We start from the raw sequence: 26345 nt of genomic DNA, 5'->3' as shown, positions 1-26345 counted from the left end.
AAGTGTTGGGGTTGAGCGCCTTACCCACACATTTCTGCATCGGGGATACCTCCAAAAGTTGTTTCCAAACATCCTGGAGCAGTAAATTAAGAATTGACGTATTTTGTTGCAAATTATTGCGTATTCTGATCAAAGAATACCTTTGGCCAACTTGTGGATAAAATATTCTAGAGTAGAAACATGTTTGTGAACTTGCAAATAGAAGTCATGTTGCAAAACTTGCTTTGTAAAATATTAAAGTGACTGAAAAAAATCCAAAAAGTTCTGGAGGTTTTTTCGGTCTCACTTCGTGACTTTGCTCGAAAGCTTCCAGGAGGTCACGCAGAAATCCAGAATGATGGTAACCATCCAAAATGATATCCTGCATTTATCGACAGAATTTCGCACAGGAAGTTATTTTCTCCAGAGCCGCTAATGTTCACGATAAGTTAGTTCCGTGATTATGACGTCAGACTCGGGCGAGTTGGGGGCGAGTAATTACCTCAGTATCAGTCAACAGTGTCTACACCTTTTTGTAAGTGAGTGACTCACTTGCATATCGGAGCCCTCTTAAAAGCTTGTTTCTTCGCTTCGTGTATCCACATGTTAAAAAAGAGGACCCCGACAGCAGATCAATCACGTCTCTACCTCTGATATAAACAATGCTTTCCCATGGAATTATTCCATAGACGAAAGGAAGCTTCTTTTTAATCGTCCTGGCGTCAGCTCTCTATTTCCAATGTAACGAGAGAAAGACAGAACCAGCGAGTCTTTCGTGCAATAATATTTCGTTTTTTTGCAGAACTCCTGTCTTAGTGAGGTCTAAAGAAAGTCCTTTGTCTGGTGTCAAATAGCTTGATGAGGCACCCTAGCTTAGGCCCCAAAAAGACGGGGGCTGAATATCTGTCTTTGACAGGACAGTTCCTCACAATGGACACCAACGCGATACAGACATGTGGTCCAGGCTTCTCATGAGACATTTACAACGAATTTCCTGTAAGAAAACCCGGAAAGTTCATCTGACACGAGTTACAATTACGAGACGTTTCAGTTTTTTAAAAACTAATTATTTAAAACGATTTGTTTATCAATGCGCACGAAACGAAACGCAAATAAAAGTCTCACTAAGGCTCGTAAACGCAAATCATATTTTTAAAAACCGTATTGCATAGTTACTGCTAGTCAGTGAAGATCCCCACCCTCCCGACAATAAGGACAGGGCCAGGAAAATAACGGCGTCATGCCGAAGTTTAAACACGCAATTAATAGTGTGATGTTACAGGACAGAAAGTTTAACACTTCCGGTCAATGGCGGGGCATTTCACGGGATTTAACGTTAATCCAATCTGGAAAAGCCTGTGTTAGACTCGAATTTGTCATTAAGGGGGCATTGGCAAGTAACTTCGACAGCTGCTACGGCTGATTAATACTGATCTGAAACAGACCACACTTTGATGTCATGAACATATTGTTTTAAACATATTAATAATAAAAAATTACACTTTTTTCGATTGTAATTGGTTTAAAAAAACTCCTATTATCCACTAATTCACTTGCAACGTTGTCGTCGGACAGTTGTGTATCGGATGATTTTTATTAGACAGTTCAATAAGCCAATCACATTCAAAATTTTAGTTTAAATCAACCAACCACAACCTTGGTTTCAATCACTATAGAAACCGTTTGTTATTGTTCTGCGCCATTTTGATTATAGATTGAGCCCTGGGAACTAAGTAAACCCCCCCTACTATGACGTCAGAGAGGTCTTTTTATGAGCCGAAAAACTAAGATTTAATCATTTCGACCTTAAGAAAATTCAAGGTCCCAAGTTTCGCTGTCACTGAACTATGGAAATTCCTCAAATAGATATCTCGCCTCTGATTAGCGGTTATGGTAAGTGCATCGTCGTTTAGATAAACGCTTCAATGATTCGCAATTTTTTTTTCATTTGTGTGAAAATCTGTCGCTGACTTTTTATAACATACCGAACATACGAAGGCACAGCATTTATCAGAGTGATGATTTGGTTAAGTTGAAAAATCGTAGTTGATATTTGTGGCCTGCTGATGCCATTCTAGAAATGGTAAAATATCCTAATCTAGCATTTAAGACCCCTATCTGCGATACAATGACTGTGACAGGAATATTTACACTTGAGACAACAAATTTCATGTTCACCTTTTTTTTTTATATACCTCAAAGGAAATTACACCGACGAAGATTAGATAATGTTTGCAACCACAGATAAAGCGCTGATCAAAGTTTCCATTGTAACCATGTTTTATTTGTCATCATGTTCATCCTTTCAATCTTTGTTGGTTTTTTTTGCCTTCAAAAGCTTATCATCTACTGTCGATCATAATCAGAGGATTTGAAGGAAATCCATCGAGTAGAACACATTTCGGTCATACATTAACTTAATAGCTTGGGCTCCTGTTATTTTTTACTGTTATTAACGCGCAATAATTACTTAATTAAAGCTAGCTTTTTCAAGTACTTTTCAGAATTAGTTTTCAATCAATAGGCCGCTAAAAGAAGTCGAAATTAACATATTATTATAAAATCTAAATGAGTGTCAACTATAGCTTCTACAAAAGAGGCATATATCGTGCTGAAAAGTATCGTATTTTGAACCTCTAACAGATTTGATTCTCTACCCAGGAGTATCTGAGGACATACACGAAGTTATAGCTCAAATCAAGGGGGCCTGTGAGGATATTTCTTGTTTCTATATCACTGGTCACGGAGTGGACACATCCTTGATGGCTGATTTAATAAAATGCAGTAAAGAGTTTTTTAACCTGCCAATGGACGAGAAATTAAACATCAACTTGAAGAAAAGTCCTGCATATCGTGGATACATTCAACTAGGTACTTTAGTTGCATATTAAAAATGACAATAGAAATAGTATTAAATACCAGTGTGCTCGTAATTAGAAGTTTCAATAAGTCGCCACAGAATTACATCGACCTCCCCTGTGGAATAAACACTCGTAAGTGGATACTTCCCCTAATAGCGGAGCTTCGGAGTGGATTATCCATACTCAAGAAAGAAGGGTAATTCATCAAACAGAGAAAATTTGGTTCTTATTTGATGGACCTCAGTCGGTACAGCCATTTATGACTATTTGTCTTAAAACGAACGCAAGCCTGAGAATCAAAATGATACTTTTGAAACTTCTCTTTTCCTACGAAATAAACTGCAAGCGAGTCGCAAACATGCTTAGAATATCTTATTTACTGATTGGACCTGTTAAAAAAAACATCAGGCGCTCCGCTTAATGGTTCGGATAAGTATTTATATCAGTCATTTTTTTCTCAATAGCTAAAATTTTTCCTTACCAATTCATCAGATATGACACTAATTCTGTATTCTGTATGAAAAACACTGAAATTAGTCGTGACATAGCGTCTTGACTATGTGGTGCATTATGATACGCATATATCCTAACTCAAAGATGCCTGCGGGTCCTAGCTTAAATTTCGACCCTTTGATCCATCGGTCCAACGAACAATTTTTAATTAAATTTTCAATAAACAAAAACGTGGAAGGCAAAGAAAGATTCACATTCAAATACATTTATACCAGAATCAATGCCACATTTCTATTCATGGTAATTACTAAAAATTTCAGTCTGATCAGCCTTGAATTATGATTGTTACTGTTTTTACTTTATTGTAATCATAAATGTATTATTATTAAAAGGTTCTGAGAAGACAGCAAGCAAAATCGATATGAAGGAAGGAATTTATTTTGGCCCAGACCCTGGCTCACATGACGCTGATACAACAGCCTTGGAACCTATGATGGGACCTAATCAGTTCCCGGACAACAAACAATTACCAGGATTTGCCACAACTATCAATGATTACATGGACAAGATGTCCTCGGTAGGGTAAGTACGCTAGTTAGACTTATTCTCCATTTCTCCTTGAGGGCTGGTACTGGACAAATGATCTCTGTCTTACTCTGCTCGTGTGTCGACAAATTTATTAGTTAATTTACTTGTTAAAATTTTCTAACTTGCCCCAATAAACTAATCTTTTTTTTATTTCAACCTTACTTAGACATGCTTTGATGAAAGGTCTCGCTCTTTGTCTTGAACTAAATGACGATTACTTCCATGACAAATTCAACCCAGCTTTTCCAATGATGGCTCTATGGCATTACCCACCCGTCCCTGGAGACTCAGACTCATGGGGGGTTGGACCTCACACAGATTATGGAGTGCTCACTTTATTGATGCAGGATAGCGTAGGAGGTCTGCAAGTCAAGACAAAATGTGGAGACTGGATTGATATTCCTCCCATTACAGGTAGATGAACCATTTATTTACTCGTGCACTTGCTTATTTGATGTTAATAGTGACATAGAAGATTCAATCATTTGTTTATCTTGTATTAATCTGTTCATCTGGGGAGACAATGCTCAGCGCAGTAGAATGAATTTGAAGTTTCCGGATTCAAGCCCAGGTTTTAGTCAGTGTGTTATTAGAAAAGACAAATTTCTCTCATATTGCCTCTCAGTGGAGATGCTGTTCTGCACCTACGCGTGAGACACAGGTAGAGTTGAAGATCAAACACGGCGATCAAGGATTCGAAAATTTATTTGCACGATATCCGATCTGGTCGAACATATATATATGTGTGTGTGTGTGTATGTGTATATATAGTCAACTGAAATTACAAAAATTATATGAAAAAATATTACAATAGTGTACGTTTGCGAGGGCAAAACGATAATACGTACAATTTGTATCCACCAGTCCTTCAGTTCCCGGTTAAATACAGTTCAAACTTCACTTCTTCAAACAATCGTAGTTCTGATCTCTCCCTCTACTTGTTACAATATTTTTCGCGTCCTTTCTATATAACGTTTACGCAATGGAGACATGTATTTTCACGAAACTATGTAAAACATTCTGCGCGAAATGCCGATTGCATCCAATGGTATTCACAAATGTAATGTTTCATAATAACGTTTCTGAGATTATTAATTAATTTTAAAATTATTCCGTTAATGTATCCTCAAAAGGATAAACCTAGTAATCGTAACACAATTACACGAAACTATGCAAATAGTCTGCGTGGAATGCAGATCAGATGCTTTATGCTGTATTGCTTTATGCTGCTAAGAACACGATAAGTTCTGGCAGAAAGAGCCACGGGCATAGCCTTATGGTGTTGAGGCTTGATTTTCCATATATATTTACCCATTCAGTCATTCATTGTTGTAGGAACATTTGTGGTCAACATTGGTGACGTTATAGAGGCCTGGACCAGGGGAAAATTCCGTGCTACAGTGCACCGGGTCAGAAATTCGACAAAAAATCATCGAACATCAGCACCTTTCTTTTTCCAACCGGGTCTTGACTGCATCATCGAGTCTCTTGATGACGTTTTGGCCTCAGACCGTTGCCCTGAAAACCCCGGTGGAACTGCACAAACTGCGCTGTCGCTTCATGAGCCCTTTAAGTTTGGGGATTATGTGTTTAATAAGTTTCAGAAATCATATGGGAAGGAAGTTTAAGTCGTTAATTAATGTTATGCATGGCCTAAGTCTGGTCAAGTAAAGAAGAAAAATCGATAATTGCGCTGGTTTTGCATATCCTTTGCTTTGGGATTGACCCTTGACAAACAACACTGAATCAATGACGCCTCATCACTGATGTTTTGACGAGCTCGAGGCTGGTTTCCTAATCTTTTTTTTTTAATTCACAATAAGTTCGTGTCTTCATTAATTAATCAGCTTATTCCGATGGGCCGTCAACTGAAAACCAACTCAGTTGAAGGGCCCTGATTCATTTGTTAGTCTGTCGCTCATTTTACGGGTTATTTTATTGGTTTATTATGACCAAAAGGGAAACGCTTTTTCGTAAACAGGTCCGTTAACTGTGAGCGCGTTAACTTCTTACTTCGTTTGCGTGTGTCAGTTCTCTGCACTCTATTTAAGGTTCGCATTGGTTTTGTCTTCGTGCAGCTTAATGCCGATGATACATTTTCCGAGACAATCCCTGTTTTTTTCACCTGGACAATGCTCTTCGTATTTTTCAGTTTACCTTTCATTGTAGAGGAATTTTCAATTAAGTATTGAAAGTAATCCAGCTCTTGCTCAACTAAGCTCTATGATTATGGTCTGGAAAACTCACGCTACCCTCTCAACCAATCAGATGCAAAATTGATAGGTTAGGCAGTATGCTTGCTTTTACCATTGCGTTCCCATTGGCTCCTTGTAGATACTTTTTAATTTTTGATTGGTTATAATAAGTCTTCTTTTGGCTCGTGCTAACTCAGTTCAAACGTGCTTTTCATGACTCTATAATTGTTTGAGTAATTTTTCCTGACTTTGATTTTGATGACGTTGTGGGTAAAACCTAAAGGCCGCCTAATGAAGGCCCTTTAGAGGGAGATTGGTTACAGAAGGATCTGATTGCTTCTCTTCCTTACTCTCTAAAAACAGAGTGAAGATAACTTATATGTCAAATAATAAAAGTAAACGCTCTCTTAGCTTAGTGGTCATTTGTAATTTTAGATCCAGTAAACGTGTGGGGAACACGCTGGAATCTGGATCGGGAGATCTGGCTTCCAGCCCTAATTTGGTCTTTGTGTTGCGTTCTTGGACAAGACGCCTTTCTCTCTGAGTACCCCTCTTTACCATGCAAGAGTATCTGTACTCTTGGGTAATTCCCAACGGTTGTCAAGATATGCGGATTTTTTGAAATCGGAATTCGATGTTGAACTCTCGCTCATTTCGCAAAGATTTGTGTTTTCGTTGCCCTAGTCGAGATTAGGGGGCCAAAAATCACGGCTTCGCTGGGCGGCACATACCCGTGTAAGAATTACATAGGAGTACCACATGGCTCTTATCAAACTAATTATTCATGCTCAGGTTATATATTATTTTTCTCTTTTACATCATCTTTTACATACTTCATATATTTACAGCGATAAAGCTCATCAAACAATTTTTCAACAGGTAACCGTATTTAGAGATGCATATCGATGATGGTTGGGTAGCCTGCGGATAATATTATTTCTGTCTTCATTTATGCGCTGGACAGAGTAAGATAAAGATTTGCGGACTTTTTTTCCAACAGTGTGCAGCGAAGAGCTTATTTCAATTGATAGTTCTTTATCTAAGGAATGCTTTGAATGTTTTACAAAGCCTGACTGAGTCGCAGTCATAGTTGTTCTGAACTACTTTGTATTGCTCTCAATAAGCTCCCAAACTAATGCACATCCAGTGTCATCGGCAGAAATAAAATTTCTTCCAGCGAAACAGCACGTTAAGATTGCACCGGTATGTTGATTGGAGCTGAAACGAAATCAAGAGCAATTTAAGTAAAACAATTATCAAGTTTCATAGGTGCAAAATTTTGAAGACAGCTAGATAAATAACTACTTGGAGTTTACTTTGAGAGACACGATTTGTTGAATTCTTTCTGCATATATTGTGCTTATTTCCGGATTATTATCCAAAAGTTAATCCCGAGATGACACCAAGATGCGCTTATCCAAGACTGTACAAAGATCTACGTCTTCATGGCTGTGTGACATGTAAGATAACACCGGCTAATGAACGACATCTGACCATGTGCTGATGCCAATGGCTGAGATGGATAAAGAGGGCAAGAAATAGCGACAAAAATGAGCGTGGTCGAGATGGGAAAGACGAATGAAACAGAACCACATGGAACTGGTCTCTGTTAGGTTAATTGCTCTGGAAGAGTGAAAACGACTGTTTTCTAGCATAAGATGAAACACTAGCAAGCTCCGCTGGGAGAAAAAAAGCGGAAAGGAGGAGAAATAAGTTGGAAAGGATGAGCTGAAATGTGTCATGGAAGGGGGCACAGCATAGAGTGATTATTGGAGAAAGTGATCTCCTAATGCGCCCACTGATGTGGTGAAAACAGACGATAATGAGAAGATAAAATCAGGTGTGACAAGGTATAGACATCCCGAACAAACTAAGCAATACCGTACCTAGTATCCTTCCAACTGCTCCAAACGTGGTCCTCCACAGAGTCCCAGATGTTGATCGTAGTATCACTTGCCACGCCTACTATGTGCCTGCCGTCCGGAATAAAGGAAATTGCCTGAATAAAAGACAAACATAGAGGATGAAATGAAACGTTTTTCATAAGTGAAAGACGAATAAAACCTCTGCGACCCTTAACAGGAATGGAGCCTTAGACCTAAGTATCCGGGGTAGGCCAGTCAGCCGATCGGACAGGCCACCTTATCTTCTACTTCCTTATCTTTCCAGAGGGTAAGAGGGAACGAATTATCCATGAAAGATTCTTAAAATTACCGAAGGGATGCAACGCTTGCCGTAGGTCCATTTTCCCTCAATGCCGCATAGCAGCTTTCTTTTATAACCCTAACAAACAAACCTTCAATTGTTTGCTGCCTCTGATGTCTGCACTGTTTTCAACATTATAGCTAGTCCCATGCATAGTCCATACTGTTGCACTGTTGCCAGCTAAGGAAGCAAACACGGGGTCGACCGGTGAAAATATTATACTCTTTACAGGTCCGGGTAATGTGCCCAGAGTAGTCACGCAGCTCCAGTCACTTTCCTGTCTCCATACGCGGATCGTCATGTCATCTGAGCCCGTGAGAGCCACAGCAGCATCCGGTGAAAACTGAATACAATTCACTGCGGCGGTATGCCCCACGAGTTGTTTAACCTCTCCTCCGGGAACAAATTCCCCTGCACCTGGTTTTATCTTGTACAGGCGAGCGGTCCTATCGCGTGAAGCGGAGGCGAGAAGTTTTCCATCTTTCGAAAAGGTGCATTGAAGGACGGCATCTGAGTGGAGCTCTGTAAAATAAAATAGTGGATCGTTACCTCTGAAGAGAACAGAGTGAAATTCAGCAGAATGTGGTAAAAACCATGGAAATAGCCACAACAGCCAATGTAAAGAAAGAAAATATTACAAGGAACCAAAAACATTCAAGTAAGAACGAAGAAAGTGTCTGAAGAGCGTAAAAATGTTGGTGACGAAGTCACGACTCTTCTAAGGTGTGGATGAGAGGATAGTGTGAGTTTTGTGAACAGATCGACACGATCGATAGACAGCAAAACTACAGCAATCCCTCAACACTTGACAGAAAATAATATCACAGAACGATACGGTGTTAGAATGACATAAACTCTGTTCCGTTTGATCAACACTCGGATGTTAGTAAGTTTCATTGTATTTTTGTTTGTGTGGTCTTGTTCTTCGAGAATCAGTTATAATGACAAGGACGAAGAAAGTCCACGGTTGATTTTTTAAGGAATATTCGTTCAGGTGGAATTGTTTGTGTCAAACAGAATCTACTACAAAGTCTTTGTGCAAAGGAGGAAGTACTTGAAATCGTACTCATTTTATTTTTAACAGTCCAGATGGGTTAAGTAAAAACTAATATTCCACGGTAAGCTTTCATTTCCGATATATGTTTTATCAAACCAGGAAAGATTGTGAATCAGAACAATGTCGATCGCTTCAACTATTTTGATCATTTTCTTAGATAATTTTCATATAACTTTTACGAGATATAGCTGATAAAAATTAAACCTTGCTGGCCCTTTTGAAAAATTACCTAGATAATTCCATCGGATCTGTGTACAGGCAAGAGGCGATAATTACTTGGTACAGGTTAATTCAACCTTTATGTTTAGAACTTCCTCTTTCAACTAAGTCAATTAACTTGAAACATCTAAGGAGTAACCTTGCGCAAAAGTGCATTTTTTTGCTGATAGTAGATTTTTCATTCATTTTTTAAAGCGTTCTGCCTAAAGCAATACTTTTTAGTAGAAAATGAAAGATACAAATCGGGGGAAATTGCGCAAAACAGACATAACTATATCTGGATTAACGAAAAAAAAATCAGACTGTTAAAAAAGGATTCCCCAGGAAAAAAGTAAAACTGACAAAACATAATTCTCTGGTTCAATTATGATGTAAATTTATACTACTTGTGACCAAACCTCGCGCGATAAATATTTGATTTTAAGCTGCGACAAACAGGTGCGCTTTGAACCGCCGCTTTCGAGTTAAATATTATCATCCGATTGCAAACCATGTTGTGTTATGTTCAATGTTTTCCTCAAGCAAATTTAATTATAAAACCTCCTACATCTATTCGATTCCAACAGCTTCAGAAGGAAAAGACTATATTTAAACAAAGCTGGCTTTTTTAAGGCCAGGGAGTATTGATGCGGACAAGGTATTGCGGACTGCTTTACGACAGTATCGTTGTTGATTTCTTTTGCGGTGAAACAATTTCGCGGACATCAAATTGAAAAATCGGCACTTTTTCTGATCAAGTTGTCCTACTGAGAAAGAGTGCTTTTCCTACATTGCTAAATATTTTATCTCTGAAAATCGTCTTTTAATCGTTCAGTTTGTTATTATAGCTGACGAAAATCCTTTTGCCAATTGAAAATCTACTTGGTCAACACTAACAATTGAATACATAATGCACTTTGTCTATAGCGCATCTGGTTTTGAGTTAAATGATTCAAATAAGAACACGTACTTTTTTTTTTCTTTTCAATGTTATATTCCAAAAATAAAAATGATATTTAAGAAAAAAAGGGATAACAGTTTTTACCTAAACGAGAAGCCCGTTTTCCAGTCTTGTAATGCCACAGAATGACTTTCTTGTCTCGAGACGAAGACGCCAAAATGTTTCCTATCGAAGAGAACGCACACGATGTAATTTCGTCCGTATGGCCGCCTGAAAGGGTTCTTAACTTCTGCCCGGTTGCAATTGTCCAAAGATTTATTTTTCCATCGGCAGAACACGTAGCGAGAGTCTCTTCTTTGGGATCTACAGCGCAATACAGTACATCTTTGTGACCCTGTAGACAGTGGACAACTCGCAACTCATACTTTCCGCCGTTAATTCTTGAGGACATCTTTACCAGGTCAGCACTCTCCACTGAAAAACAAGAATTTCCTTGGCTGTAAGAGGGCAGATATATGAAGTGTTGTTATTCCGGGAACATTTGAAATTTAAACTTCAGTGTTTAGTTTTGGCGAGCCGGCCGAGTGAACGTTGTCGACAATAGGACGTTTCAAGTTGGCACTTTCAACAATTCTATGTAAATTTAATGTCGGATGTGGCTTAGTCGGTCATTATATTTTGTTCTACGCAAATGAACGAAACGCGCCCATCAATATTTTTAATGTCACGAAATAACTTGTGTGTAACTACAGATACCGTTCGTGACAACGAGTATCTCGGGTGTTTTTACTACAAGAAAAAAAAACTTCAAAATACATGTGTTTGTATAGTGCGTGGAATTTCCATATTCAATTAATTTTTCCGAAATGAAAGAGCTCCTTTCGTCTCCTGAACCAGCTTCTCCTCCAAATGCTGTGGGGATTTCTAAAGGTGTTCTTTTGTCGTAATCTAAAACTGAAATGTTATTTTGTCCACCGTCAGTAACACACGGAAAAGAGATCATTTCGTGGTGTCAGTCGCATATAAGAATATCGCTCAATTTTACGTGTCAAAAGAACGCACACTTACGTCGTTTACCTCACTGGGCGAACGATACTCGTTTACAGGACCAACGGAGAAATAGTCCTTTAAGTAAAGCTAAAAGTCGACACTATGTAATCATTTAAAGTACAATGGAAATTTCAGTGGTGCTCGGTCAACGAAATAGCTCTAGTTTGGTAACCTATCGTCAAAGAGTCTCTCATAAAAACTTACCCGTTAAACTAAAAACAGAGAAGAATTGCTACCTCCAGTCGCCCCGTGAGCGAGCGATGTTTGTATTTGATGTATTTGGGTCGAGTGCAATCAGTCTTTGAACTAAGCCAGACGTCAACCCAGTCATGCGCATTAATGCTCTTAAGATTTGTGGGTGATTATGCTAGAAAAGCCTATCATGTTCTGATTGCAGGTTGTTCAACGGAATATCGGTTTTGTGGGTTTGTTCGGGTCAATTGTATGACGTTTTCTCGATGAACTCGTAGTCTGACGATAAAATATGCAAGTCAAGGGACTTTGGTGGCCAACACTTTACAAGTACACATGCACAGTTAAAGTTTGTCCTCTCGGCAAAACTTGTTCCAGTTACATGTAAAATAACAACAACCACATTGCTGGCATCACATTTCATTCAGTTAGGCGTTCAACCAATTGTTTTGCAAATAGTGTAAATTTTGACAAAAGCCTTAAGGTGGCTATGTACCCAGTATGCGGAGTGTCTCACGTGACATCCTCATTCGTTATGGGTTCATGCCCTTTGCTTTAGCCTCGGGCCGTTTTTAGCAGAATTTCAAATCCATTTTGACAGTATATGTCACTTAATCTGGTTAAGTATGGACGCCTTTGACTAATATCGAAATCCAATCATGAATAAATTTTTTGGACAGCCAGTTCCAACCAGCTGTCGAATTGCCCTATCTCAAATGGCGCCCGTTGAACGTGTGACTTTGATATTCAAATATATTTGACTTGTTGACAATTTCGACATTCCGTTGTAGCTTTGTCTTTGACTGATCTGCAATAGAAACTTTTTTTTTACTATTCAATGTAACGTTTTACAGCAAAGTTTCAAATTAAGTAACATGGGAATGAGTTCAGCAAAAACATGAACAAAGATCACGAGCGTGAGCCGGCCTCCCTAAATAAATAAGCGTCATTCTCTGAAGATAGCGTGTTAATTTAGTGTTATTCGATCTCATTAACTCGAAATATTGCGCATTGAATAACCTTGAGAGAACTTTGTATAAAACACATCAAGCCTATTTCAATATGGTTATTAGTACGGACGAAAAACAAATCTTGTGGAAATACTTTTCTAGGTACTGCAGTTATGAAACTTTCCTTAGGTAACCTTCATTTACATTTCAAAATAAAATAAGTGAAAATTTGGAAATGAACCTTGATTATTCCGGCAGATCAATATGATCATGATACTCCATTCACTCAACTCTCTACTGACAAAAAGTATCTTCTGCTCTTAATGCCAAAAACTTATACTTTTCATAACATAAACTTGGCTATGAGCGACTTACTGAATATCATATCGGCTATCGAGAATCAACATCTTAAAACCTGTTTAATCGATAACCTTCTCTACTTTCTTGACACAGTTGTTTGGATTTTGCATTTACGAAGTCTACATCATTCTTCAGCTACAACTCGCATAAGAAACTTTCCACGAAACATGATCGAATATCTCAGCGTAATACAATGATGTTTCCGTTTGGTTTTTGGACTGTTAAGATCACATTTGCATCTTTGTAGACTCTGAGGTTATTCTAGAACGAGTTGTCTAAACCACTGAGACCGCAAAATAAATTACATATAACAAAATAAAAGGAAAGCAAGAATCTTAAATAGGTCTTGTACGAGAGTAACAAATAGTAACAATATTTTCCTCCACAATTCGAGATCTAAAATTAAATTTGCTTTACCATTACTACCTTACAAACGTATGTGGTCGTAATTTGACAGTTTTCATTTTTTATCACACGCAATGTCAGGTGGAAAAGTCATTTTTATGAAAAAGAACTTTCCTCTCACCTTTCGATTTCGTTCTTTTCAGAGTCAATTCCCCCTGTTTTGACCAACAACATTTCATGGCAGCTTTACCTGATTGTTCAAACTTCTACAACTAATCGACGAACTTTTGGGGAGTGGTAATTTTACATGGAATGCAACCACAACAGATGTCTCCTCCAAGGGTGAACTATCCTTGGAGCTTTCCAGAATCTTGAAAAACAATTCAAATTCCAATGTCAAATCAACAATATCAAAGCTTGTCTTCTCTTAGTAAAGCTCAAGATAAATATTATTGACTGGTTCGTGAGTGGGTGTTTCTGTCACGCCGTGTTCGTGGTTTTCGGGATGAAAACTTCTGAGGTTCGTGACTTTTTGTTTCTCCTCTATTCCCAAGATGGTCACCGTATTTAATTCTTAGCAGATAGAGGTGTGATTCAAAGGTAAGAACACGTGCAACCAAGGAAAAAGGGGTTAACACGATCAATTGTGGCATTAAAAGTTATCATGTTCTACATGGTCACGGCTTTCCTTAGTCACGGGACAAACTGCATCACAGGAGAGTCGGGGGAGGGGGGAATGGGGCTGAAGAGGGAGAGGTAGGCTTCTTCAGGGAAGTCTTTTCCGATGCTACTGGTACTACGAATAACGGGATTTCTTCTAGCTGATATTTTAGAACGGCCAAGGAAAACTGATATTAGGTGAGTGACTGTAGCTTTATCGTTTATGTCTGCTTTATTTATTTATTTATTTTTTTCAGTTTTTCCAAAATTCCATTTTATGATACTTAAGAGATGTATTGTTTCACCGTTACTAATGCGGGGTAGAAGTATGCACATGAAAAAGAGGAAACCAGTTTATAATGTATAAAATTTATCTTTTATTTTCTTGCCATCAGCGCCATTTTTGCAATTCATTTCGCTAAACAACAAGAGCGGCTCGTTCACTAGGCCGTTACCTGATGCACATTTCGAGCTTTGGCACAGCAAAGCCTCTTGCAAAAGCACATATATGTATGTATATAAATATTGACTTCACTTAAGGAAATAAATAAATAAATGATAAAAAAAATGAAAAAGATAAATTCAAGTAGTCCCCTTACACATATCTGTAGTTTCCTTACAGACTCGACATATCCTAAGCTTTCCATAGATTAAAACGCGAAAATGGACAAAGAGCGGAATCAATAAAGACATCCGATTCATGTACAGTAAATGATAGCTTAATTAGCCACAACATCTTAACTGCCCTTCCTTACTATAGGCCTCTATTTAAGAAGAAATAATTACGACTCGTCGAAGTCTGGAAGCAAGTGTTGCAGTTAGTGTTTGTATCAGGCTGGGTCCTTTCATTTCTAGAGTGACAACTACAGACCAATAGTACCAAATTTTTCAAGTAAATGAAAAATTAAATTCCACCCTTAGTTGGCTCATCATTTGCAATCGGAGTCCGCCTGTATCTTTTACATTAACGAATATTTGCGTTCACTTTCCGTTGTCATAATTTCAAAGGTAAATTTTGAAAACCTTTTTAACTGGAAAGGTGATCTTTCCCGTAAGAGCTGCCAAACAGCGTCTTTGAGCGGCGGTAAAACGATAACAGGAATTCGAATTTACTTGGCACTCTTAGAAATGAAAGGATGACCATTCCAACCGGGTGAGGGGTCTTAAAAAGTAATAAAAAAGGCAAATAAACAAATTGAAAATTATGAGAAAAAAGTTATCTAGTTATTTGTTACCTGAAAAAACACAGTTTTCCAATTTACAACAGATATCATTATAAAAATGGGAACTTTGTGAAACCACTTCAAATAGAGATGGGAAAAAAGTAACATACTACGACCTGCACAACAAGCACATCATTATCACATTCAGACAGTGACAACAGTTACACAACTAGAACTTAATTGTTGATGAGAATCCTATTAGTCCACAAGTTATTAGGCAGACAATACAATGTCTCAGACTTAACTTCTCAAAACCTTACAACAACGTGGAACATTCCATATTGTGATTTTCAGAATGTCTGCTAGGAAAGTTGTCTTGACTTTGAAGAATGACTACATTTATCTACTCTCCATGTAAATAGCTAAAAGGAAACTTTGAAAAAATGATTCTTGCATGATGCAAATTTTGTACTAGTCAATATAAAGTGAGAGGAAAAAATGTTAGTGAATTTTCAGAAAAAATTGTTTTTTTTTTAATGTTGTAAGGCTTTGAAGTAGTAAACTCACTATCTGAAAAAGCAGAATATTTCTATTTTTTACTAACTTAATGCGGTGTTGAAATTGTGTACAGCTCTCCCAAACAATGGACTCAAAAACAAAAAAAATTTAAAGTAAAGAGAAGTTGAAGAATCTTCAATTCTGAAAGGAGTTTCCAAACACAAAAATATTTACATAATGATATCATTAATAATAACAATAATATCAGTAATAATAACAATAATAATAATAGTTATAATATTTCTAAACAGCAGCAGCAAAGAACTAGTTTATCTGATAAATGGTTAAAATGGGATAAACTTAATCCAACACAGTTAGCAAGGTCCACTAAGAAAAATTTCCAAAAAAATCCATAAAATTGTACCAGAGAAGTTCCTACAATCATTTATGATGAATTCATTTTTCTTTTCTTTCACATAACCTTTGACTGCTAACATCTGCCAGTTACTTGTTTGAAAATGTCTAATACTCAATTGCATCAGGACAATACAATGCAGCTGATAAATGTTATATCCTCTATTTAATGGTGTAAGAATTAATTGGAGGAAATTACACTTTGCTTACCCTTGATTCAAAGAGTTTTTAAACCCTGTAAAGTCTAGAACATTTTAAAACTCAACAGAAATCATTAAACAATAAAACTTAGCCCTCCATGTCAACTTCTCTAGTCTTAACTACAACATGAAGGCCCAGTGCAATAAAAGTTACTGGAAAATTGTTTCTCAGACAAAAATGGACTGTCCTTTTCATAAATCATTGATAATTTGGCCTATACAATTTGCTGAAGCGATGAATGTAGCTGCAAATATTGAATACATGATAATATCTTCCACTGTTCCTATAAAATTCTTATTACCTATATGCAAAGAAATGGAGTGGATCAAAAGAATTCCTGGAGAAGTCCCACACCACACTGTTAACAAATGGTCTTGATTTGGAAAATCTGCTTCCCTTCAAAACTAAGAAGCTTGATTCTTAAAATTTTTATGACTAGTTGATAAAAAGGATAGCCACTACCACAACTGGGGAGAACTCTGCTGTTCTGGCTGTGGAGCTACTCCAGAACTGTGAAATAAAAATTAAATAATCAAAGGTAATAAGTATTTGTAATGAGTATTGCATAAGGAAAAATGTGAGTTTTCACCAGGATTTGAGCCCAAGACCTTCTAATTTTGAGGTCAGATTATCTGCAAACTAAACTACTGATAACTGAAAGCAACAGTTGTAGGCCAAATAACAGGTTTGTAAATACATGGTAAGTGGTTCATTGTTCAAGAAGCAGTGTAAGAGAGCACAATTCCTTTTTATAGCTTGACTTTGAATAGAAATAAGGTCTTTTGTATTAAAAATTTAAGATGCGTTACTGAAATTGGTTTCCAAAAAGGTGGATGGATAAGTCATCTAAAATTCTGCTTGAATGGTGAAGTTTCTCTGGGATGAAACTGCTAATAGCATATTGAAATAAGTACAAATTTTGCAAGAAAGGTTAACATGGCGAGAGGAATTTCAAGTTTAAAAGTCAGCTTTAAGTCCACTCATTGAAAAAGAAGCAATGTGATATTACTAGTAAGAACAAATTGTTGAAAATTTAAAAATTGTCTTACCTTTGAAAACTTCTAAAAGAAGGAGAAGCTACATTGATACACAAAGGAATGGTGTTCTGATGACGATCTGTTATAAACTTGTAAAGAGACTCTGAAAAGAGGAAATTGAACCCAGTAAGAAATAAATCTTTTTTTCAAAATAGAATAGAAAATAGGAAAAAGAACTAAAAAAATCTGCACACAAACCTTTCACACGAGAAATGGTGTAGAGATTAGTTTCATAAGAATCATCAAAAGTTGTTTGGCATACAGGCTCAAAGTCTATGGAAGAGACAAGAAATAAGTTAGATTAATTTGTAATAACACATACAAAATCAAATGCCATAAAGAACTTATGAAATTGTCATTACAGTAAAAAAAAAAAAAATCACACCTGAAACATACTGCCGCCCATCTGATGTTGTGTGACAGCAACTGCACATACATGTGTGAAATCTTAACCTTCCTTCATCAAGATAAGGGTGGGATAATGCATCTGTACAAGTTATACGCTGTGTCTAAGACAAAAAAAATACAATGCAAGTTGAAAAATGTGGTTTGGATTACCTGCATGGAGGAAAAACCAACTCAATATTGGGCTGGTTTTTAAAAACAGTACTTAACTTCAAAGAGCTACTTTTTAACCAAGAATGAATACTCAAGTGATTTTACCACACTTGACAACAATACATTGACCAGTGTAATTATCTACTGAGGGAGATATGTGTCTGTTGGGATAATTACAGTCTAAGTACAAGCCATGAAAATAATTTAAATAAATTCAAGCCAGTGAAACAAAACTTAAAACTTGGACAGCATATCCTCATGAGCAGACTCCTAGAGTAACAGCCCTTCATTTAAGGTCTATTGCTCCTGTTTGCCCTCACACAAAGGGCTGCAAGTCAAAACATCAGCTTTTCAAACCTTGCTACAGCTTTATAGTCATTGACAATAAACTTACTGTCCCTAAAAGGCTAGTACAGTAGTTCACTCTCTAAGCTCTGGACCAAATTCTTAGGGCTAACAACAATTGAATATTCTGCCAGAGTACAGCAGGGTTATATTTGTATATAATGATCTTAAAATATGTACTTACAGGGTCAAACACCAGCATTCTACAGAGCAAATGAACAGCTTCATGTGTTGCTTGATTAGAGAGATTATATAAACTAGCTAAGGCAGGCTAGAACAAAAGATGACAGAAAATAGCATATTTGAGTTTAGTCTCAACACAATGGGAATTTTCTCATTTGAAACCTTACTAAAACTATACTGGAGAAATCAGTTTCAAATTTGTTAGTTTTGTGTAACTTACTGCCTTGTGCCCTTTCTGAAGAATGTATTTAGTAGCTCCTTCGCTGGCACCAGCTCGGCATAAGTCATCCAAACTTGGTGTTCCCAACAAATCAATGATAAGGTTAAGCTGAAATGATGGAAAGATACATCAGACACGTGTCATAAAGTTTGGAAGCAAGACAATGCAGCTTAAAACATCTGCAGGAAGTCTGATGATACAAGATCCACCTACCTGCTGAACAGGACTTTGTGCTTGGAAAAGGATATTTCGACTCAAGAGCTCAGCAAAAATGCACCCGACTGACCACACATCCACTGAAATGGGAAAAAAAAGAAAAGTCATTCATCAAGTCAAAGTTCAAACATGCACAGGATAGTAAAATTTACAAGGCTTATTTCAGATTTCACATTGTTAATGAAAGTGTAAGTAAGAGCAGTAAGAGATTGTTTCCATTTTACATCATCTTCTCCCAGTCTTAAAATTTCAACCACAATATACTTCAAGCATGTTGGTGGAAAAGCTCAAACATACAAAGGATAACAAAATGTATGAGGCTTACTCTAGACTTCACATTGTTAATAAAAGTGTGAGCTAAGAGCAATGACAGGTTCTCTTCATTTTACATCATCTTCTTTCAGTCTTCCACTACAATATACTTTAAGCATGTTGGTGGAAGGACTATGAGAAGCCAAGTGGTTTACCAAATACAATGTGTGATAGATGTACATGAAGGTCCAAAGTTTCAAGTGCCTTTCAGGAATTCTTTCAGGCTATTCTTCTCTTTTTAATATATTTTTAATTACACACATTTGTATATAGTTTTATGGAGAATCAAGATCAATACTGTAACTGTTGTCTACCAACCTGCTTGACCATAGTTAGTAGCCCCAGCTAACAGTTCAGGTGCCCTGTAATACTGAGTAACAACCTGTCATAAAGATAAAGAAGAAATCTCACCTTGTCATGTTGTTTAGACTGTACAATAAAACAAAGTGAAAAATGAAAACAGTATAAAGCAGGCATCCACAAGACCATTGCTAATGTCCATTTTAATCAGGATCTTTGCCTAGGACAGGTTCTAGCAAACTGCACAATTCTAACCCAGCTCAACTTTTGGTCTGTTACACCATAAATGTCTTTCATTAATTGATTTTTTATTCAACTGTTTTTAGCCCTTTATGCCCTCTCTGTTACAAACATTTGATTGCAAATAGAGTTGGAAACAAGGTACTTCTGTTTTTGTTTCTTTTTAGGGTTTGAGGTTCAGCATACTGTTGCTGCCTTCTTTAATTTAACACATATTTGTGCCAACAACTATCTCCATGGCTTCAATATAATGTAACTATATACTCCATAAAAATGACTAATGCTTATAGGCACAAGATAGCTGATAAATCTGAATTGCTTAAATCACCAAGACTGCTGTAGGGGTCACACAAGTTACAAGGTATACACCGAAAATATCCCTACCTCTTGTGTCATGATTGCACTTTCATGAGGTTCTTCAAGACGAGCAAGACCAAAATCACATATCTGTTATCAAAGACAGGAAATTTGAGTTTAAGAAGAGAAGATGACTATAATAAAAAGGCAAGGTTTCATGCAATAATGTTTTTACCAACAGAGTTGTCATTGAATGTTTTTATACCATTAGAGAGTTGGATGCATACCCAAACTATTTACGCTTTGATGTCAAGAAATGAATACATTAGCGTAGAAAATGTCCACTTCCTTCCCATAGACCATATTTACTTAACTAAACACTGAGGTGTCTATTCAATTTTCTACCCCTAAAATGCAGCACCTATACCAGGGTATTTCAAGAATCTAGGATTCTTTATTTAAAATCCAAACTCAAAACTAGTTACCTACTGTAGGTTACTGAGAGAACAAAAGTCATGAGTTCAAGCATCTCACAGAATGTATTGTTTTGTCTTATCTTAATTTGATCTGTTGTTAACCTTAACATCATATGGAAAACACAGTGAAAGAAAAAACAAGAAACAAGTATTTATACTTACTTTTAAAAGGCAATTGCCATTGACTAATAAATTTCCAGGTTTAATGTCTCTATGCAATATCCCAGCAGAGTGAAGATATTTAAGTCCTACATATAAAAAAGGGCAACTTTAACATCTAAATAGAATATTGAAACTTCTCTGTTACATCTATGATGGTACTCACTGCTGGATGTACAATAATTCATAAAATGGACACAAATCTCTGTTGACGTTGAGTCCAGAATCTGAATGAAATCCCTGTGTTGGACACCATTGATATTCTCCCGAATATCAATTATGCTTAATTTTCTCATCATCCAAGTATAGTTTGCTAGATCTTGCAGATACAATCACTTTAGATTATTTTACTTTCTACAAAAGGGAAAACAACTTGAAAATAATATAATAACATAATTGGACTTTCTTTGTAAGAGCAAATACCCTTCTGTAATCTCTAAATGGGATTATCCCATTTACTGACTTCCCTTGGTAGGGACAGACTGCATATGACCAAATTGTCTTCATTTTGATTTGCAAAAAATGAGGCAAAACTTTCCTCTCGTAATGTTTATTCCTAAATAATTACTTTCTTCATGCAACCAAGTTTTTACTTAACAGATTATTGGGTTAATGTCAGACTACAATCATGACTCCGTTGGATGTGCTAATTTTGGTTGCACATTCCCCTGGGTGGATAACAGTTGTTTACAGCTCAGGACTGGGATAGAACAGTCAATCAACAGCCTTCCTTAACTTATTTGACACTAAAACAAATAGCCACTCACCTCTTAGAATCTGATATAGGAAAACTTTAACGTGATCTGAACTAAGTGGTTGTGGCGATACAATGATTTTGTGCAAATCTGATTGCATCAATTCTGAAACTATATGTCTGTTGAACAACAAGTCAAGGTATGCAACACAAGGATTGAATGATATATACTCTGACTGCACCCTCCCTCTCCTCTGCTGATGATCAGTTTGCTTTTAACCTTTAATATGTTGGTGGCCATGTGACACATACATCCATTCACTTCCTTAATCCTTTAACTACCAGAAGTGATCAACATGACACTTCTCCCCACAATATTCTCACATTATCCAGTAAACAGGTAATGAGAATATTCAAACTTATCAGGTAGAAGTTGTTATCTTGATCTTGCACCAAATCATCACAACTAATTTACAACAATATGTTTAGTGGCTAGAGGGGAGAATTAACAATCAGATCTTGGGAGTTAAATGGTTAAATTTGACTTAGATTTGGGAAAGAATGAATTGCAATAACGACATGTATGCTACTGAGCCAAAACAACTTAAACCCTCTGCCCCAGTTGCCTAAGATTTTTCTATTCACAAGTCTTAGACAAAGAGCAAAACCTTAGGAGCCACCTTTTCCATTATTTGGATAAGCAGTTAAATGACCTGTATCTTCTTTAAGCCCAGCAAGGTGCCCCTTGTTGACTTTGAATCAATAATTCAGTTCATTATTAAAAAAAAAAAATCCTAGCAAAAAGGGCAGAATATCCTACACCTGCTCTTAATAATTCCGAGATAGATCATCATTCAAAACTCCATTCTTAATTAGAGTCCACTCAGTATAGCAAATTCTTCAACAACATAAACTTCTACATCGGAATAAACATTTAAATGTTCAGTGTTCTGCCTACTTTTTTATTCATCAACAACAGGTTACAAACAGCTGTTTGCAAGCAATACATTACTGACTTAAACAGTCTTTTATTTTGAAATCAAAACTTCTTGTGACATTGTTTATGAGTACATCCTTTCTCCATAGAGATAACAATTATAGACATGAAATCGTCACACTCTCTCTGCATTAGTAAGAAGTCATGGTCAGTCTTTGTTAAGAAGCCAAACTATAATTCAGAATGGGTTATTGTAAATTCTAATATAAAAAGCCACAAACTAGAAACACCAAATTTCAGTATTAAGTTTGTATCACACTTGTTTTTGTTATACCCACTGGTATTTGAGAGGAGTAAAAAATTTTCATGATAATAGTTTGCACTCCATGAAAATCTGGGTGATTTCCATCACATTGACCAAAAGTCTTTTTTCTTTTCTTTTTTATTACTGACTAATGCAGGTGGACATTCAACCTTATGACTATGATTACCTGGGAAACAAAGGTGTAAGTTGCAAGAATTCTCATTGTCCTATCAAACAAAACAGGCAGTTATTCAGAGCTCTATATTGTGACTCTTTTGGTTGCTGTGGCAAGTGGAAAGAAAATTTGGTGCCTGAATACACAGAGAAAGTAGTCAATTTGGTGACCTTTGAGCAACAGTCATGCAACAAGCAGAAATACCAGTATCACACAGAGTTTGTGGTCTGAAATTCAAGTTAAATTAACATATGCATAAAGCACTCTAAACATTTTGTTCTTTTCTTTAAAAGAAAATTTCCTTTAGACCCAAAATAAAACCTGGTTAACCTCCAAAAATAACTGCCAGAAATATTCCTTATTAGAAAAACCAAGAGGCACTTTGATCATTACAGTCTGCTATGAAGTATTTCACAAATTACTCCAACATATATTCATTTCATTTGTTGTCAACTTAACTTGTGCTTCCGATGACCATCTCATCATTAAGGTTTTCCATATGATGACTTTTAAATAAAACTTTACTTGGAGCCCTACCATATTTCACAATGTTAATATGATTTGTGGTTACTCCAACATTAAACACAAAAGAGAGGGGAAGTGGCTAAATAATCCTCCACCTTCCCCATAACTGGTCATAATTTTTACCACACTTCTATGCCAACAATATTTGGAATTTAAAAGACTTTGATCAGAGACAATGGATAAAACCGGTAGAGCTTCCTTAAACAGTTTCACTGAAACTGAAAAGTGCCCCATACAATTTGTTTCACTTTACTTTTTTTTTAACAAAAAACCTTTGGAGTTTTTGTGAATGCCAATGATTATTATACTAGAGCATGAATGAATAAGAATTAAGTCCTACCTGAAAAGAAGTGTTGATACCATAGCAACCATGACAGCTACCCTCTCTTGTAGCTGGCAGTTTATCTTGTATGTCATTGAAAATTTAAATTATGATAATTCCTACCACAAAGACTAAACTTTTCCATTTGTCATGTACAGGAAGTTAGTCATCTAGTTAAATCTGGTGAAAATGAAAGCTTAGAAGAAGCATAGGTTGGTTTTTCTGAATTAAACACACCCAATACTCAAGATATGCTTATCTAATGTAGCTACTGAAATTACCACACATATGTAAAACAGGATAACTGGGATCTGAAATGAATCTTTGGTCCAAGAAACCGATAACACAAAAACACATGCCAGAAATACCATCAAAAGGCGAGATGTGACCATTTAATAACCTCGCTCGATAAATAACCAAAATGTAAGTAAAAATGATCTACCGCGTCCGATTTTTAAAGACGATCTTTACAAAAGGAAAGATATCAACACAAAGGAAGTTGTCCCTTTTGTTGTCATGGTTCGAATACAGATCGACCGACCATTGACCGGAACTGACGAATATTTCCCATCAAAGAAGGCCCAACTTTCCAATGCAAGTGAGTAAAAAGACCGTAATCAACTTGTAAAATCCCACAAAGGAGAAATGTCGAGAGGTTTCGCCAAAAAAATTACAATGTGCTAAAACAACTGCAAGTCAACTATGTCGGCGTCATCAAACACAAAGCGAAATTTGAAATCAACAGGTGGGGAAGCGAATTGGGTTCGATCGTCGAGATTCTTTCAAAAGCTCAAACTCCTACAAAGAACCAAGTTCATATTGACGATATACAAAAAACCACAAATATTCGCCATTTCACTTCGAACGAAAACAGCTTTACACAGTCGCTATGGGAGGCCGAGCACTTTCTTCAATTTATTTCTTTACAGGCGGCAGAGCGATATTTGTAGTTAAGCTTTGAATATATTTGAAGCGAAAGCGAACTTCAACATCTCAATCTTGATCAATTTCCGCAGTACTCAACATAACTTTCCTATTTTGGATCTTTTTCAAACAATTAATTCTAACGACAGAAAGTCGAAGTAGAATAAGCCCCTCCTTGAGCCAAACCCGTGTCTGAAATTGATGTCGAATTATTGTTTTAGATTTCGTTCTGTCACGCTACAAAGGTAAATACATATGTATTTAACAAAGGATACATCTCTTGAAAGAAATCTATGTGACCAGGGTGAACTATGTCCAAAGCAGAGAGTACCTACGTGATGAAATAATCATCAGCTGATTATCAGTCGACAGATGAAATTTCCTTGTTCACAACTCACGCCAAAAGCGGCTAGTGCATGTTTGAATAATTATGTACTCCGTTCTAATATTAACTCGGCATTTCTATGTAATACCGGCATTTTAAATCCAGAACTTACAAAAAGTAAGACCTACGTTGTTATGTGTGAAGAAACACAACATCTTAAGTTCCCGGTAGGCTCTTTTCGATGAAGTGAGACTCTGAAAAACGTTCGGCATCTTCTTCAAAGCGACCCTCTTTCCATTTCTTGGATCCGTCACAGACCTGCGAGGACGAGGAACAATTGTTAAAAGAACGCTTCAAAATCCCACTTACCTCATACGATTATCTTCCAAAATACACACCACACTACGCCGAACGCTCCATAACCAATTGGTTTGTCCGGTTGTGTTTCTTGTTGGGCGAGCGGAGCGTAATGTGAATTGTGGCAGCTCGTCGACGGTTGTTGGGAATGCGTCGAGGGAAACGCCATCAAAGACCGGCTCTTGCACACAGCCATCAAAGACGCGATGCTTTAGCCACCCAAGTCATTCAAGGGCCATGTTGTTGACGCTCTAGGAGCATTGCATATTCAGCAGCTTGCTGAAAGGGAGAAAGAAAATCACTTATGAGAAATAGCGATTTTCTCTAACATCCCCTCGCCGCGATCGGTTGACGCAGCTCTTGTTGAGTCGAGTTGTACGCACTGAGTGAGAGACTGCTGGACTTTCGAACGCACATGTGGCGGTCTATCAATGCCATGTTCTGCGCACGCGTCACGCAACACCCTTTAGCGCAGAGCACTATGGGAGTAAGGCTATGACAACAAACGGTCACGAAAATTACCACATCACGCAAACTATCACAACGTCATAATTATTTCCCCTACGTAAATTCAAATACCAGCCGCTAAGATAACTTAACACGCCATGTACACGAAAAAAGTGTCGTTTGATCACTAAATCCATACAATGTTTTCTTTAGTCCACCGTAATTTCAGCTTCAGAGTAGCTTGCATGTTAGCATTTGCCATGTTGTTCGTGATGCACGCGAGGACGCGTTTTGGAGTGTTCACGGACCGGTAATGATATTTGAGATGTCAAGTAAACCTGTGGCGTTTCAAATGGGTTTGGGCACTCAGGAGTAAACTAACACGCACGCGATCAGTAGACGCTATTAGCATCATAAACTTGACAAACCTAAACCTAATCTTAAAACTGTTTCATAATGAATGTCAGATAAAGATATTGGTTTTGCTGGGCCAAACATAAACTTCTAAATGTGACTTGAATGACAGGTATAAATACAGTTATTGTGAATCAAAAGGAGAAAGAAAAACACAAGTTTGTGGCAACTATTGTGAGTTTTTCTTGCATAACTTAATTCGTGAACAAGATGAAACTAGTTTAGAATTATACCATGAAACAGCTGAAACACGTTTTCAAGATAGGAGGGCTTTCGTTGAGGCTTGTCAGACTTCGTACTTGTTTGTG

The 26345-nt window shown here is 37.0% G+C and overlaps 3 protein-coding genes across 5 annotated transcripts; 1 reads left to right on the top strand and 2 right to left on the bottom strand.

The window, feature by feature from the left end:
• The first annotated feature begins 1826 nt into the window (after positions 1 to 1826).
• On the top strand, positions 1827 to 6118 carry LOC131771254 (probable iron/ascorbate oxidoreductase DDB_G0283291). Its single transcript, XM_066162828.1, has 5 exons — positions 1827 to 1872; positions 2623 to 2850; positions 3686 to 3875; positions 4048 to 4295; positions 5217 to 6118. Exons 1-5 carry the CDS (start codon positions 1827 to 1829, stop codon positions 5507 to 5509), a joined length of 1005 nt encoding a protein of 334 aa, XP_066018925.1. The 3' UTR covers positions 5510 to 6118.
• A 747-nt stretch (positions 6119 to 6865) lies between these two features.
• LOC131771292 (probable serine/threonine-protein kinase PkwA) lies at positions 6866 to 13716 on the bottom strand. Of its 3 annotated transcripts, XM_066162282.1 has the most exons (6): positions 11692 to 11802; positions 11254 to 11391; positions 10582 to 10911; positions 8373 to 8803; positions 7963 to 8075; positions 6866 to 7294 (listed from the first exon to the last, which is right to left on the bottom strand). In XM_066162282.1, the coding sequence occupies exons 3-6, from the start codon at positions 10886 to 10888 to the stop codon at positions 7177 to 7179; spliced, it is 969 nt and encodes a 322-aa protein (XP_066018379.1). In that variant the 5' UTR covers positions 10889 to 10911; positions 11254 to 11391; positions 11692 to 11802; the 3' UTR covers positions 6866 to 7176. The 3 variants fall into 3 exon arrangements, with proteins under 3 accessions (XP_066018379.1, XP_058943049.2, XP_058943050.2); XM_059087066.2 differs by lacking the exons at positions 11254 to 11391; positions 11692 to 11802 and adding an exon at positions 13516 to 13716; XM_059087067.2 differs by lacking the exon at positions 11254 to 11391 and having other exon boundaries at positions 11692 to 11820.
• Positions 13717 to 14348: 632 nt separating this feature from the next.
• Positions 14349 to 25584, bottom strand: LOC131771239 (serine/threonine-protein kinase NLK). Its single transcript, XM_059087013.2, has 14 exons — positions 25218 to 25584; positions 25008 to 25137; positions 24770 to 24825; positions 21381 to 21487; positions 20617 to 20702; positions 20066 to 20128; positions 19460 to 19523; positions 18827 to 18909; positions 18614 to 18721; positions 18395 to 18481; positions 17693 to 17816; positions 17506 to 17580; positions 17320 to 17410; positions 14349 to 16780 (listed from the first exon to the last, which is right to left on the bottom strand). The coding sequence occupies exons 1-14, from the start codon at positions 25370 to 25372 to the stop codon at positions 16729 to 16731; spliced, it is 1281 nt and encodes a 426-aa protein (XP_058942996.1). The 5' UTR covers positions 25373 to 25584; the 3' UTR covers positions 14349 to 16728.
• Positions 25585 to 26345: the final 761 nt, after the last annotated feature.

Source organism: Pocillopora verrucosa, chromosome 2, assembly GCF_036669915.1.
Source record: "Pocillopora verrucosa isolate sample1 chromosome 2, ASM3666991v2, whole genome shotgun sequence".
Classification (NCBI taxonomy): Eukaryota; Metazoa; Cnidaria; class Anthozoa; order Scleractinia; family Pocilloporidae; genus Pocillopora; species Pocillopora verrucosa.
This window is presented reverse-complemented; position numbering and strand designations above follow the sequence as displayed.